The sequence below is a fragment of the Choloepus didactylus genome, chromosome 10 (assembly GCF_015220235.1).
Source record: "Choloepus didactylus isolate mChoDid1 chromosome 10, mChoDid1.pri, whole genome shotgun sequence".
Classification (NCBI taxonomy): domain Eukaryota; kingdom Metazoa; phylum Chordata; class Mammalia; order Pilosa; family Megalonychidae; genus Choloepus; species Choloepus didactylus.
The window spans coordinates 69793008-69807614 of NC_051316.1; the positions used below are offsets into that span (position 1 = coordinate 69793008).

Sequence of the window (14607 nt, forward strand, 5' to 3'; positions counted from 1 at the left end):
GCTGCCCTCTCTACTTCTTCCCACTGGCTTCCACCAACCATATGATGACCCCACCACCACCAGCTGCCAGCTTGACTTTCTGTTCCATGGACCGTGGCTGTGAGGCTCTGGTTCGGGCCAGGGTAGGACTTGCAGGAAGTAAAACATTGGACCAATCACAGGATTAGACTGATTTGCCCATTTGAGAGCAGGAATACATAAAACCTGATGATTGATGTAAATTTATTTACATTCTTATTAATTAATTAGATTTGAACCTGAAGATAAAAATCCCTGAAGGATTGGGTCACTTTACTAATATGTAATGTAATACTTTGGCCCTAAGAAAGCGTCACTGTAGCTTATCCTTCCTTATGCTTTTTAATTAGGTTAATGACATCGGTTTGTTTCAAAGGACAATTTAATTAAAATGTCAGTAGTGTTGCCTAGATAAATACTGTACTGATGCTGACATGTTATTATGCAAATTAGTCACTACTGTTTGACTGATAGAGGACAGTTATTTGATCGACCAGGTGATGAGGTTTTGCTGAACCAGTTGTAAATTTTCATCTGGCCTTGAATTTGTTTCACTAAATATGTATTGAGTGCCTTCTATGCATAAGGCATTGATCGAGGAAGATAAGGAATACAAAGATGAGCAAGACCTGGTCATAGTACCTTTGTGAAATGTGTGGCTTGGCCTAAGCAAGCTGGAGGCTGGACTACTTTTTTCTATTCGAAGATTGATTGCCAAATTTTCATTGTCTTCCCCCACTCCCCCAACCCTTCCCTCCCTGTGTCCCTCTTTTCTTTTCATTTTTCTTTTTTCTAAATATTTGAGAGTAGGTTGCATAAATCATGCTCTTTTACCACTTAATATTTTGATGTATATTTCTTAAAACAAGAATATTCACTTATGTAACCATATAAGTATAATTTAATACTGATATAAAGAATACAGTCTATATTCCACCTTTTTCAGTGGCCTCAATTAGTGTCCTTTGAGGCGTTTTCTCTTTCATTACTAGATCCAGTCCAAGATTATGTATTGTATTTAATTGTCATTGTCTCTTTCATCTCTCTCTCTCTCTTTTTAATTGTAGTAACATATATACAGCATAACATTTACCATCTCAACCACTCCCAAGCAAACAATTCAGTGGCATTAACCACATTCACAATGTTTGACTACTATCACCACCATTCATTACCAAAACTTTCCCATCACCCGAAACATAGTCTCTACATCCATTCTGCATTAACCCCCTGTAGTGACTTATACTCCATTCTTTGTCTCTGTGAATTTGCATATTCTAGTTATTTCATATAAGTGGAATCATACAATATTTGTCCTTTTTGTGTCTGACTTATTTCACTTAACATGACATTTCCAAGGTTTATCTATGTTGTTGCATGTATCAGAACCTCATCCCTTTTTACGGCTGTGTAATATTCCACTATGTATCACATTTTGTTTGTCCATTCATCTGTTGATGGACACTTGGATTGCTTCTACCTTTTGCCTATTATGAATAATTCAGCTATAAGCATTGGTGTACAAATATCTATTCGAGTCCCTGCCTTCAATTATTTGGGTATACACCTAGAAGTAGGATTGCTGGGTCTTATGTTAATTCTATGTTTAACTTTCTGAGGAACCACCATATTGTTTTCCCACTGGCTATAACATTTTACCTTCCTACCAACCATTTAGGAGGGTTCCTGTTTCTCTGCATCTTCACCAACCCTTGTTATTTTCTATTTGTTTGTTTGCTTTTTAAATGATAGCTATTCTAGTGGGTGTGAGGTAGTATCTCATTGTGGTTTTGATTTGCATTTCCCTAATGACTAATGACATTGAGAATTTCTTCTTGTGCTTGTTGGCTATTTGTTTATCTTCTTTAGAGAAATGTCTATTCAAGGCCTTTACCCAATTTTTAAATTGGGTTACTGTTGTTGAGTTGTAGATATTCTTTATAAATTCTGGATATCAAACCTTATAAGATACATGGTTTCTGTAAGTTATCCTTTTATGTTCTTGATAATATCCTTAGATATACAAAAGCTTTTAATTTTCATGAAGTCCCATTTATCTATTTTTTCTCTTGTTGCTTGTGCTTTTGATGTAAAGTCTAAATCTCCATTGCCTAATACAGGGACCTAAAGATACTTCCCAATGTTTTCTTCTAAGATTTGTATATTTTTAGCTCTTATATTTAGGTTGTTGATCCAGTTTGAATTAATTTTTTATATGGTGTGAGGTATGGATCCACTTTCATTCTTTTGCATGTGGATATCCAGTTTTCCCATTACCATTTTTTTTTTTACGGTTTAGATTTTTTTTTTTTTTTGAAATAAATTCAAAGTTATATGAACAGTTGCAAAAGCAATACTAGCCCCATACACAGAATTCCATCATACCCTGACCCCCCCTCCCCCAGTAGCTCAATCCACCAAGTTTAACTTGCTGTCACATTGCTATTTCTTTCCTTCCTTCCCTCCCTCCCTCCCTCCCTATCATCCATCATCTATTGCTCTTTTGTCTGAACATATGAGAGTTAGCTGCACACATCCTTGAGCATTCACTATAATTCATGTATACACTTCCCATGAACAAGAACATTCTTTCATGCAATCCCATTAAGTGCAGCTAAGAAGTACAATAGATTCAACAATGATAAAAAGCTTACATTCTATATTTCCTTTTCCTTATGTCTCAACTGTGTCCCTTTGAGCCACCTGTCCTCTATCCTCCTGTTCCATCCAAGTTCATCCTTAGTATTCAATTGTCATCTAGTTAGACTGACTTTTTTTTTTTTTTTTTTCAGTTGTGGAAACATATATACAGCCTAAATCTTCCCATTCCACTCCCTCCCTAGCCTTTCATTAGTGGGATTAATCACGTTTAGAATGTTGTAATGCTCTTTCCCACCATCCATTACTAGAAATTTCCCTTCACCTCAAACAGCAACCCTACACTCATTTCTTAACTCCCCATTGCCCCTTCCCCCATTTCTCTTAACCCAAACTCTACTTTTCATCTCTATGGTTATATTCTCTGATAATTTCTTTGTGTTTACTGTGGGGCTTAAAATTAACCTCTTAACCTTGTGGAACACACCCCATTTATCTAGTGTATGGATGAGTAGAAAAATGGGGATAAAAACTAAAGGACAAATGTGGTGGGATGGGGGGATGATTTGGGTGTTCTTTTTTCACTTTTATTTTTTATTCTTGTTCTGGTTCTTTCTGATGTAAGGAAAATGTTCAGAGATAGATTGTGGTGATGAACGCATAACTATGTTATCGTACTGTGGACAGTGGATTGTATACCATGGATGATTGTATGGTGTGTGAATGTATTTCAATAAAACTGAATTTAATAATAAAAAAAAAAATGGTAAAAAAAAAAACAAAAAACAGAGGGAATCACAGAAAAATGCAGCCCAAGCTTTGATCAAGCTGAACTTCCTTCTCTTTTCATTACAGGAACAATAAATACCCTATTGTCTATGTCAAAAAAAAAAATTAACTTCTTAAATCCATATCAATCTTGTTTTTCTTTGATACCACCTTCACTTCAATAGGACACATAGACTATGTTCCTATACTCCTTCATTCCCCCACCTTTATATAGTTGTCTAAAATTACATATTTTACATTGAGTTCAAAACCACTGATTTGTCCTTAGAGTTTGTGTATTTTATATCATGTAGGAAGTAACTAGTGGAATTACAGTTCAAAAATTATTGACTTCTATTTGTATTCCATTGTGGTTGGAGAATGTGCTTTGAGTGTATTCAATGTTTTTTTTTTTTTTTTAATTTCTTGAGGCTTGTTTTATGTCCCAGCTTATGGTCCCTTCTGGAGAAAGATCTGTGATCACTAGAGAAAAGTGAGTGTCCTGGTGATTTGGGATGTAAGGTTCTATATATGTCTGTTAAAATTCTCTGTATCTCTTTCTCCTTTCCGTGTCTCTCCTCCAGCAGGGCTCCCCTCAGAATCTGAAGTAGGGCAGGTCTTTCATCGGCAAAGTCTCTCAGCATTTGTTTGTCTGTGAAAAATTTAAGCTCTCCCTCAAATTTGAAGGAGAGTTTTGCTGAATAAAGTATTCTTGGTTGGAAATTTTTCTCTCTCAGAATTTTAAATATGTCATGCCACTGCCTTCTCGCCTCCATGGTTGCCGCTGAGTAGTCACTACTTAATCTTATGTTTTCCTTTGTATGTGGTGAATTGCTCTTTTCTTGCTGCTTTCAGAACTTGCTCCTTCTCTTCAGTATTTGACAGTCTGATCAGAATATGTCTCGGAGTGGGTTTATTTGGATTTATTCTATTTGGAGTTCACTGGGCATTTATGCTTTGTGTATTTATATTGTGTAGAAGGTTGGGGAAGTTTTCCCCAACAGTTTCTTTGAATACTCTTTCTAGACCTTTACCCTTCTCTTCCCCTTCTGGGACACCAATGAGTCTTTAAGTTTGGACGTTTTATTTTATCTATCGTATCCCTGAGATCCATTTCGATTTTTTTTATTTTTTTTTCCATTCTTTTGTTTGTTCTTTCATGTTCTGTTCTGTGGGCTTCTAGGACACTGAGATGTTGTTCGGCTTCCTCTAGTTTTGTATTGTGAGTATCCGGAGTCTTTTTAATTTGGCCAACAGTTTCTTTTATTTCCATAAGATCTTCTATTTTTTTATTTACTCTTGCTATGTCTTCTTTATGCTCTTCTAGGGTCTTCTTTATGTAGCTTATATCCTGGGCCATGGTCTTCCTGATGTCCTTTAAACCCTTTGCCATGTTTTCGTTCCTCGATTGTAGATCTTTGATTAATTTTGCAAGGTATACTGTATCTTCCGATGTTTTCGTTTGTGTGTTTGGAGTTGGATTCTCCATATCTTCTGGTTTTATCATATGCATTAAGATTTTCTGTTGTTTTTGGCCTCTTGGCATTTGTTTTGCTTGATAGGGCTCTTTCAAGTTGTAAAGAAAAAGGGATATCGATCTAATTTTTCAGGAACACTGTTTGGTGACATACACTTTAACTAACCAGCAGATGGCGTCTGTGAGTCACCTATATCCCTCAAGTCAGTTCTCAACCTTTTTTCCGCTTTGTGTGGGGAAATGATTCTTGTGGGTTCAGTTGGAGAACTCAGTTTGGGTGTGTTGCTGGAGCTGTCTGCCCTGAATGTGGGGTGTGTATACGGGTAGCCAGGGAGGAAGGGCAGTTCTAATGATCAAATCCCCCAGGATCCCAGAGATTCAAGGCTGCCCCAAGAGTCTAAGCCTTCATTTCAGTTCAGCCCCAGCCTCTCTCTCTCGCTGATCCATAAACCACCAGACTTGGCGTAGCATCCCTGACTTCTCTGAGCGGCTCCCCCCTCCCAGCCGCGCTCCTCCAGTAGCTCAGCCAAGGGAAGGCTGTGCTATGTCACCAGTGTGCGCCGTCCCACAAGGGAAGCCCCGGGCCGCTGGGCTGTGCGGTGCGGCGGCGCACTCCCAGCCTGAAGCAAAAATGGCCAAGCGGGGAACCTCAGCCCCCTCCTCCTCACACAGTTCCTCCTTCCCGGCTCCAGGACAACTGGCGGGGCTTTGGGCTGTGGGCAGGGCCCTGGGCAGGAGTTTATCCAGTCCTCCGAGGGGGCCAGCCGCAAGCCACGGGGTTTCTTTCTGCTTCTGGCTCTCCCCTCCGTTCCCCCGAACCCAAGGGTATCTGCTGTGGGCTATCTTCCTGGCCAGACAGCAAGAGGCCGGCCCAGCCCCCTCTTGCTGTGTTTTACTGCGTGGTTCCCACAATTGCTACTGGAGCCGCTTCTTTTTTTTTTTTTTTTTTAAACAGCCAGCTGGTCTTCATACGCTGAACCCTGGCTTCTCCAGCCCGCCGCGCGGCTGCGGGTCTTCCAGCCAGCTTACTCACTCGTTTCAGAATGCTGACTCCTGGTTTCACCAAGTATATGGCCCCTCTGGAGCTAGGAGCCCTCATCCAGTTGGTGCATCGCTGTAACTGGTATTCTAGGTCACTTTCTGGTTTTTAGCTAGTGTTTTTCACGGAGGCGTTTTTTTCACCCTGTCTCAGCTAGCCGCCATCTTAGTCCCCCCCCATTACCATTTGTTGATGAGACTCCTAATATAAATTTTGATGTCTTACCAACTTATGGCATTCCTTATTGAAGAATGAAGCTAAAGAAGGGTGAACAAAATGGCCAAGTGGGCAGAGCAGACTTTCAGTGAGAATACCACTCCAAGGGCAGAATGAGGGAGGGAGAAACAAAAAGAGGGATGGATGAATGGATAGATGCAAGGACTTGTAAATGGTAGATCCTGAGTCCAGTTCTCACCAAGTGGAACATAAAAAAATGCAAGAACATATGTGTACACTAACCTTTTAATGCACACTGACCTGCATCTTCAGTCATGACAGTTCCCTGGGATGGGTGGTAGAAGGCTAGCCTGGCATGGGATCAGTGCTGAAAGTCTTCCTCATCCCACGTATCTGTTCTAGTCCCCTAGGGTGAGCAGGGAGTATTTCTTGGATGCATATACTGAGTCCATGTTCATGTCTCAAGTCCAAGTTTTAGGGATCATTCTCTGGATTTATGGGAAGCTACAATCATAGGATTAAGTGAGAACTGGACATCTGATGGTCTGGGTGCTCTGCTGCCTAAGTTAGGTTATGACAGAATTGACAAGCCAAGAGCATTTCACCAGTGTCCCATTTGGAACTTTCTTCTGTAAGGTCAGTCTGGAATTATAGAATAGTACTGAATAAGTGTATTAAATAGATTCTGTTTTCTTGATGCTAAATTCAGAAGTTAAATATAATACTTTATTGCTAATATTAGGAAACCATTATTTGAATGATATAAAGGGCAACTTTTGGTCTGAATAATCTAGAAAGAGGCCTTTTTTTGCATCTCATCTAGGGTCTCCAAATCATATTGCAAATTGGTTTTAAGGTTGCTGGCTTTGGCATATTAAAAGATAACAATGACTGGAAAGCTACCAGTGTGTCAAGTTGCAAGAAAGTATGCTGTCTAAAGTGGGTCACGAGAAGCTGGTTCCACACAAGTGCTTCAGAAAAGCCAGAGGCCATTCTGTTCTGCTGAGCATATTCATAACTCTTTGGTTGTGTTTTCAGAAAAAAACGGTAAATTTAAATTGGCCAAGGGTGACGCAGATGAAGATAACTTGGGAAATATAATTTCAAATGATGAAATAAAAATTTTAGGAAGAAAGAACTTAGGTATATGGGCTTGGAGTTTTAACTTACAACAAAGCATAATGACTATACATTGATAAGAAAAGTTAAAAATGAGCACTACAGTCAGAAAAGGGAAAGAAGCTGTTGGCACCAGGTTGCAAACAGACCTGCATTTCTGAGATTCTGGGAAGGAATGGAAGGGCTTCATTGACCTTAGCTACCCTCCCTATAATAGTGCCTTCTCTTCTCCTATTTAATACCATAAAGTCCTCTCTTGGATTTCTTTCTTTTTTTTTTTTTAAACAGGGACAGTCCAGTGGTCAAAGGCAATGCGCTATTAGCCTTAAGCAGCCTTGCTGTTGTTGTGTCCAAACATGAAGTCAGCCTCACCTCAGACTCTGACGGGATCCTAGAGGTGAGTTCAGGATGATTTTCACCACTTAGGCTTTGGTTGTGTAATGTTAGAAAAATGAGAAATCTCTTTAAGCCTGGCTTTAGATGGCCTGGTCCTGGATTTAAAAGATTAGACTCTGGGATTGCAACACCAAGTTATGCTACTTGATGGGCCTCTGTACTGTGAGTCTTAGTGTCTTCCTGACTTTTCTTTGCTGTGTTTCTGTTTTGCTTTCTCCATCACAGTTAAGTGGTCATTTCCATTTGAAGGTGCCAATTTTATGCAACAGGGGTTGTCTTTTTTGTGATTACATCAGTGGTAACCAATCTTAGGAGGTTAACTAGGCTTACTAAAGTGAACAATACTGTCAAAAAATGATAAATAAGCAGTGTTTACTGACTGAAGAAACTGTACTTTGCATTTTAATTGTAGATGTCAATGACAAAGTGCCTACTCATTTTTGCAAGGCACTTATTTCGTAATTAAACATGTGACGAGCTGGCCAATGTTCATTTCCAATGTATTTTTTCAGATAATGCTTGTCTGCTAAAATAAAAAGGCATGGATTTATTCTTATTTTAAGCCCCATTATCTGTTAGCTATCATTAACTGTAGACAATATAGCTGAGTGGTTTAAAAACTTTAGAGTAGGGGAGTCCTGTATTTAAATCCGAGTACTGCTACTTACCAGCTCTGTGGCATATTGCTATTAACTTCCCCTTTCAGAGTCAATTTCCTCATCTGTAAAATGGGGATAATGATACTTACCAGATAGGATTATTGTAAGGATTAAATGTATCTATATCTGTAAAGATTTTAGCACAACTGCTGGTAGATACTGGTCACCCAATAAATAGTAACCCTTAATAGCATCAGTGTCAGCATCATCTATATCATGGTTTTAAACAATTGTATTATAAACTATCCTATGAGAGAATTTTATGTTCGCTCATTAAAGAGATGAATCTACTTTCATGTCTATGAAAAAGAAAATTAAAATCATATACAATGTTATTGAGAGTTTTAAAATAAAATTAAGTGTTCTCTTCTCAAACTGGTTTCAAATCTTGTGGGTTTGCTCCTTTTGCATTAAGTGGAGAAACTTTATTCAACATCATTCATCCTGTCTGTTTCCTCTCAGAATATCTTATGGGCCCTTCTATACTTAACTCTTTTCCATAGTGGGACATTTTTGTTTTTGTTGTAAACAAAGAAAGCAACTCTGACTCATTTAAATAAAAAAAGGAACTAAAAGGATCTGAAATCTGGAAGTTCATGGAATTGAAAGCAAAGCTTAAAAACCAGATTTTGCAAAGAACAAAAACCAGGGCAACAGGTACTAATGAACTATCTCAGAAGACCACCTCATTAGCATAGATTGGCTCTAGTCATTTACTGTACTTGCATCACTCACTCAAGATTTAGAGTCCCATGGGTCTCATTCTCCTCTTGGGTAGATTATGGCAGGTAGCTTGATTGAGGGTTTAACCAAGCTTCAAATAGTGGAGGAGAGGGAATTCCCCAAAGGGTGCACTTATCAGAAAACAAGAGAACAAGTGTGTTCCAGTTTGCTAATGCTACCTTTTGGCAAAGTACCAGAAATGGATTGGCTTTTATAAAGGGGGTTTATTTGGTTACAAAGTTACAGTCTTAAGGCCATAAAGTGTCCAAGGTAAGGCATAAACAATAGGGTACCTTTGCTGGAGAAAGGCCATTGGCATCCAGAAAACCTCTGTTAGCTGGGAAGGCACACAGCTGGCATCTGCTTGCTCCCGGGTTGCATTTCAAAATGGCATTCTCCAAAGTGTCAGCTTTCAACAGCCATCTTCAAAATGTCTCTGTAAGCTGCCGCTCCTCCAAAATGTCATCCTTAGTTGCTCTGAGCTCCTTCTGTCTGTGAACTCTTCATATGGCTCCAGTGATTTAATTCAGACCCACCCTGAATGGGTAGGGTAACACCTCCATGGAAAATACCCAGTTAAAGACCTTGCCCACAGTTGATTGAGTCACATCTCCATGGAAAAAATCAATAGGTTCTAACCTAATCAACACTAATATGTCTCCCCCCACAAGATTGCATTAAAGAATATGGTTTTTTCTGGGAGACATAATATATACAAACCAGCAAAAGGTGCTACATGGCAAAAACTACAAACATCTATTACGTTTGTGGAAGGGAAAGCGGCCAAGGGATTATTGAGTGGAGGATAAAAATTTAGCTAGTAACTGTAAGAAAAAACTTTAAACCCAGAATCTTATTTTAATATTGATAAACATAAAAATTTTTGAGAGGAATTGTTTCATATCCTTGAAAGAGCCAATAGAATACTTTGGCAGAAGCAGCATGCTAAGTATCTCTGTGACCTAAAGAGTTAATGCTCCAATCTGGCATCCCTTCATTCTGGTGATATTGATGCCAAGCTACAGTTGTACAGATAATTTATCCCAGTAAAAACTGGTAGCCTACCTCAGAGTTTGAGTTCCAGGCTTGCTTGCTGTTCTTTATTTTATCCCGTTTGTTTGTTCTGTGCTGTAATACATAGAACACAACACACTGAGAAGCCACACAGAACAAAGAAGGGGATTTACTTTTATTCTTGATGCCCCTGCCTTTGGCTATCAAGCAACACAGATTTTAAGACAGGATTATTTGGTTAAAATTGAAATTTTTAAACTTCATTCAAATCTTCATATGACCAACAACTAAAGATCTTAGGAAGACGACTTTGTTTGAGTGAAGAAATTAATTTCAAGGAGACACTCAACACTGCTTTGACCTTTTTAGTTTGCACCACCTAAGTGTTAATGCCATGTGAGATGACATATGCTTTTCATAAATGATTTTTAAAATCAGGTCCTTTTTTGAATGAATGGGGTTTTGTTTTTATTTTTGTATTCTCTTTTCTTCTTTCCCAAACTGAAGATCATTTATGTTTTCATACCTGATTTTTCAATTAGCTGGGCAAATATTGTCATGATTCTTGAATGACAGCCATAGAGTGATAGTAATCAGAAACACTAGATACATTGGTCAGAATTTTGTAGGCTGCTTTTTTGCCTCCTTTGTGAAATACAAGTCAAAGAATTGAGAAATTTTGGATTGTTTTATCTGCACATTTGTCCCTTTAACTGCACATTATCCTCACTGTAATTCACCGAACATAGGAGATCTCTGAAGGGCTCTTGGCTATGTTCTGTTTTGTAGTCCCCATCCTCTCACCTCTGCTAAGTCTTGCTTAAGTGGTACATCTTATTCTTGATGGGGCACAGGTGAGGATATATATTTGTCAAATAACTATTCACCTCATATAGTTCTAGCAGGTGAAGTTTGTGTTCTGGTAATAGCACTTCATTATTTAATAGAGGAGGAGGTTGTATCCTGGATTTAGAAATAATGTTTAGGTTTGGTTTCCTTTTTCCATTATCATTTCATATTTTCTTTCATCTACAGGTTCAACCTAATTTCCTTTCAATGAAAGAGTGGGTTTCCATGGTGCTTGATACACTCCTGGTCATTGTGGATAGCCATTACCAACCCAGAGGACAACTTTTCTCCTGGTTTTATCATGTAAGTCAGAGAAATTTAAAAAGTGGTCAGAAAATGCAAGAGTTGACTCTTCTAGTGAATTGTTCACATGAAATCCCTTGAAATGCTGTAAAGATTTTCAGACTTGAATGTATATTAGAATCACTTGGGTAATTTTAAAAATATAGATATTGTAAAAAGAAATACTGATGTGTAAGCCTCACCTCTGATTTAATTGGGTAGAATGGGCCCTGGGTATCGGTATTTTGAAGGCCCTCTAGGTTATTCTAATGTGTAGTTTGGGTCAAGAGCTATAGTTGAGGTAGAATGCACATTGGCTGAGGAGTAGGGACCCCCAGTTTCTAGTCATAGTTTTATCATTTCAGAGCAGTTTACTTAATCTCTTTGGGCCTTTGTTTCTTCGTTTATAAAATGAGGGGGTTGAATGATACTATCTGTAGTGATGGTAGCCCTGGTTCTACCCCTTATTGGTTTCATGGCTGCTATCCTGACACTTAACCTCCTCCTCATTTTCCTTACCTATAAACTGAAGGTAAGAATTAATGCTTTGCCAACTTTATAAAATTGTGAGGATCAAATTATATAAATTATCTTAACATGTTTTAAGAACCATGAAATCCTCTGTAAATACAAACTAATATTGACATTGGTCAGGTAAATGCTCCTGTAAGTCATTCTCTTTCTTCATGCTTGTATGCTAAGATTAGAAGCAAGAGAAAATTAACAAACTATAGTCACACCTGAGCATTCCCATATTATTAAGGTCGCCCTCAATATCTTGTTACTTTTCTTTTGGTATGGTAGGAGTATATTGGAAGGAGTGAAGTTATTTCAGGATATTGGTTTTTCCCATTGCTTTGCTTTGTTTTGTTTGGAAATTTTTTTTATTTGATATACTAATTTAAAAAAAAAGAGTTGAAGCAAAATGAAAACATACATTTTTGTTTAGGTTTCATTTTCCCTTTTTTGCTTGTGTTATGTGCTTTGGTGGAATTGTTTTGGTTATACCCTACACCCTCCACTGCTTAGGGAATTATAGTGATCATGGGGCAGTCAGCTGAGTGGCAGAGGATTACAGTTGATTTGAATAAAAATATAGTGTAGATCCTGAGCTGTTGCTAAGATCGCGAATTTAGCCTGACACTCCATTGCCTTAGGTCCTCTCTGTACTACATTTTGTCTGCCTCTGTCCTCCTGCTCTCAGGAGGAACTGGTATGTATTCATCTGGGAATTAGGAATTGGATCTAGATTTTTAACAAGACTTGAGGACACAAAATTACTGACCAAACCATGCAGAATTAAATTGGAAGGTGAATTTTGTTCAAAGAAGTCATTTCTTTATGATGATTTGCTTTTTGTTAGAGGGTTCTTATTTCTTTCATGATGGATGTGAAACCTGTTCAGAAGCTTATATGGAGGTCTGTGCAATAACTATTTGGTTCAAATATTCAGCAGGATAGGATATTGTATGAGATTTCTAATAATGCTGCTTAGTTCTTGCAAACCAATAAAAATAATCTCCTGACTAGCCAGCTCAGAATTGCCTCTTACTTTTGTGGTTCTGCACTGTTATATTTTCACAGCCCTGTTTCAAAAGTTTCTTCCTTTATTTCCAGGGTCCTAGCAGCTGGGTCATTTTGAGTAGCATTGTCATTACAATAGTGCCATATTAAAGTATAACTTAGCACATGCTTGATTTTATCCATATAGTGCTAAAGCTTAGAGAACAAATGGGCATAGAATTAAAATTTATTAAAATTTATTAAAATAGAATTTTTAATATGCTTTGACTGCAAGGGACAATACTGCCTTTATGGTCTGTCTGAAAATTTAAAGTGGATAATAGTAAATAACGATAAACAAGCATTTTTCCCCATTTGAGACATGTTTATGAATGTATGTAATGTCTGGTAGAGCTCTCTGTCATGGGATTCTTGTAGAAGCTCTTCATATTCAGCTGCCCTGTCATTTTATTAGGTCTGTTATTCATTTCTTTTCCCATGATTACATATAGGAAGGAGCATATAGAACTCTCCATTTCATTTTGAATAGCTGGTTATTGCTTTGTAACCAGAGGCTTTTAAGATTTCAACTTCCTTTTTAATTAAAAGGAATTAACCCCCTGTAGGAAATAATCCATCTACTGGGACGTTTTCCCACCAAAAATTTTGGGAGATCTGCCAATGGATCCCTATGCTAAACTCAACACTCTTTCTTCCATACTGAACTTGAACTGTTGCTTGTTTTCTTTTTTTTTTTTTCCTTTTTCTTTCTCTCCTGGAAAACTCTTGGATTTCTGGAATCATATTTGTAATGTGGCTTGGTGATTGTCCAGGTGTGGATAGCTGCACTTTGATTTTTTCAATAAATACATATGTGGACTTTTAAAAATGCTGGAATTGTTTCAGGCTCTATAGTGAAGGAATTCACACCCTTTGACAAGAAATTGTTTAGCAAATTGTTTCAGTAAGAGTGAAAACATAACCTGTAGACTAACACATCGACACATTTTTAAAGATAATTTTTTTGATTAGCAGGATTAGCTGTGAGAGAAGCTTGTATTGTTATTTAGTGCTTGTGTGATAGGTATGCTTCCTTCATGTTTTAAACAAAAGGCTTACTCCCTGTTTCTTTCTTTGCATGTCCTAGAAATCCTATTCTGGTGAAAACACAGCTAGTGCCATTGCCCGTTCTGCTGCCGCCACGGCTTTGTCTCTCCTCGTGCCAGTTTTCATTATCTCTTGCAAAGAGAAGGTTGAGGAAATCCTGAACATGCTGACTGCCAGGTTACCTGGGAAACCGAGTGCTGATGAACCTCAAGCCGTGCAAATCCACATGGGCCTGGCTTTGGGGATGTTTCTGTCTCGCTTGTGTGAGGAGAAACTCAGGTACAGTCTGTTACAATAGTTCTGCTTTTCCTCTTTGTGATTTAGGTGGAAACACACACACACACACACACACACACATTATACCTGAGCATTGTGTGAATATGTGGTTGCTAAACTTTTTGAGAAGGGTAGATTGATCCTTTTTTTCTCCTTTATAGGTGAAGTTGTCTTTCTAAAGTATCATCATAGAGATATTGATAGATATAGATATAGATATATAGATATTGATTGATTACTTTAAAATTATTTCATACTTATGTAAAAGCCCTGGTTACAACCATGTAATAGATGTGATGAAAAGTAGAATCTTATGGTACTATAAGTAAAGAAAAGCTTTTTCTGATTTATATAGGATGGAATAATTGCTGATCCTTTAATGATAGGACTATAAAATGGAAGGAAAGGATTTGGGTATCCCAGTGCCTGAGGGGTGTGGGAGTCACTGGATCACCTGAGAACTGCATGTACCTAGTTTTAAATATTACTTTTATCCTGTGCCCTGGCTACATTTTTGTAATCCTTGAAGAGTCTTAATCTGTGCATTTAATACTATGTGCTTTATTCAGTTTGATTGTTCATTTTTGGACTGCTAGCTTTAC

The 14607-nt window shown here is 38.0% G+C and overlaps 1 protein-coding gene across 1 annotated transcript in view; it reads left to right on the top strand.

Moving 5' to 3' along the window:
* Nucleotides 1-14607, top strand: part of FOCAD (focadhesin) — a 341517-nt gene that overhangs the window by 273612 nt on the left and 53298 nt on the right. The window contains exons 23-25 of the mRNA XM_037798691.1: nt 7485-7593; nt 11024-11140; nt 13770-14008. Of these exons, the coding sequence (XP_037654619.1) occupies nt 7485-7593; nt 11024-11140; nt 13770-14008 (465 nt within the window). The remainder of the gene's footprint in view (nt 1-7484; nt 7594-11023; nt 11141-13769; nt 14009-14607) is intronic.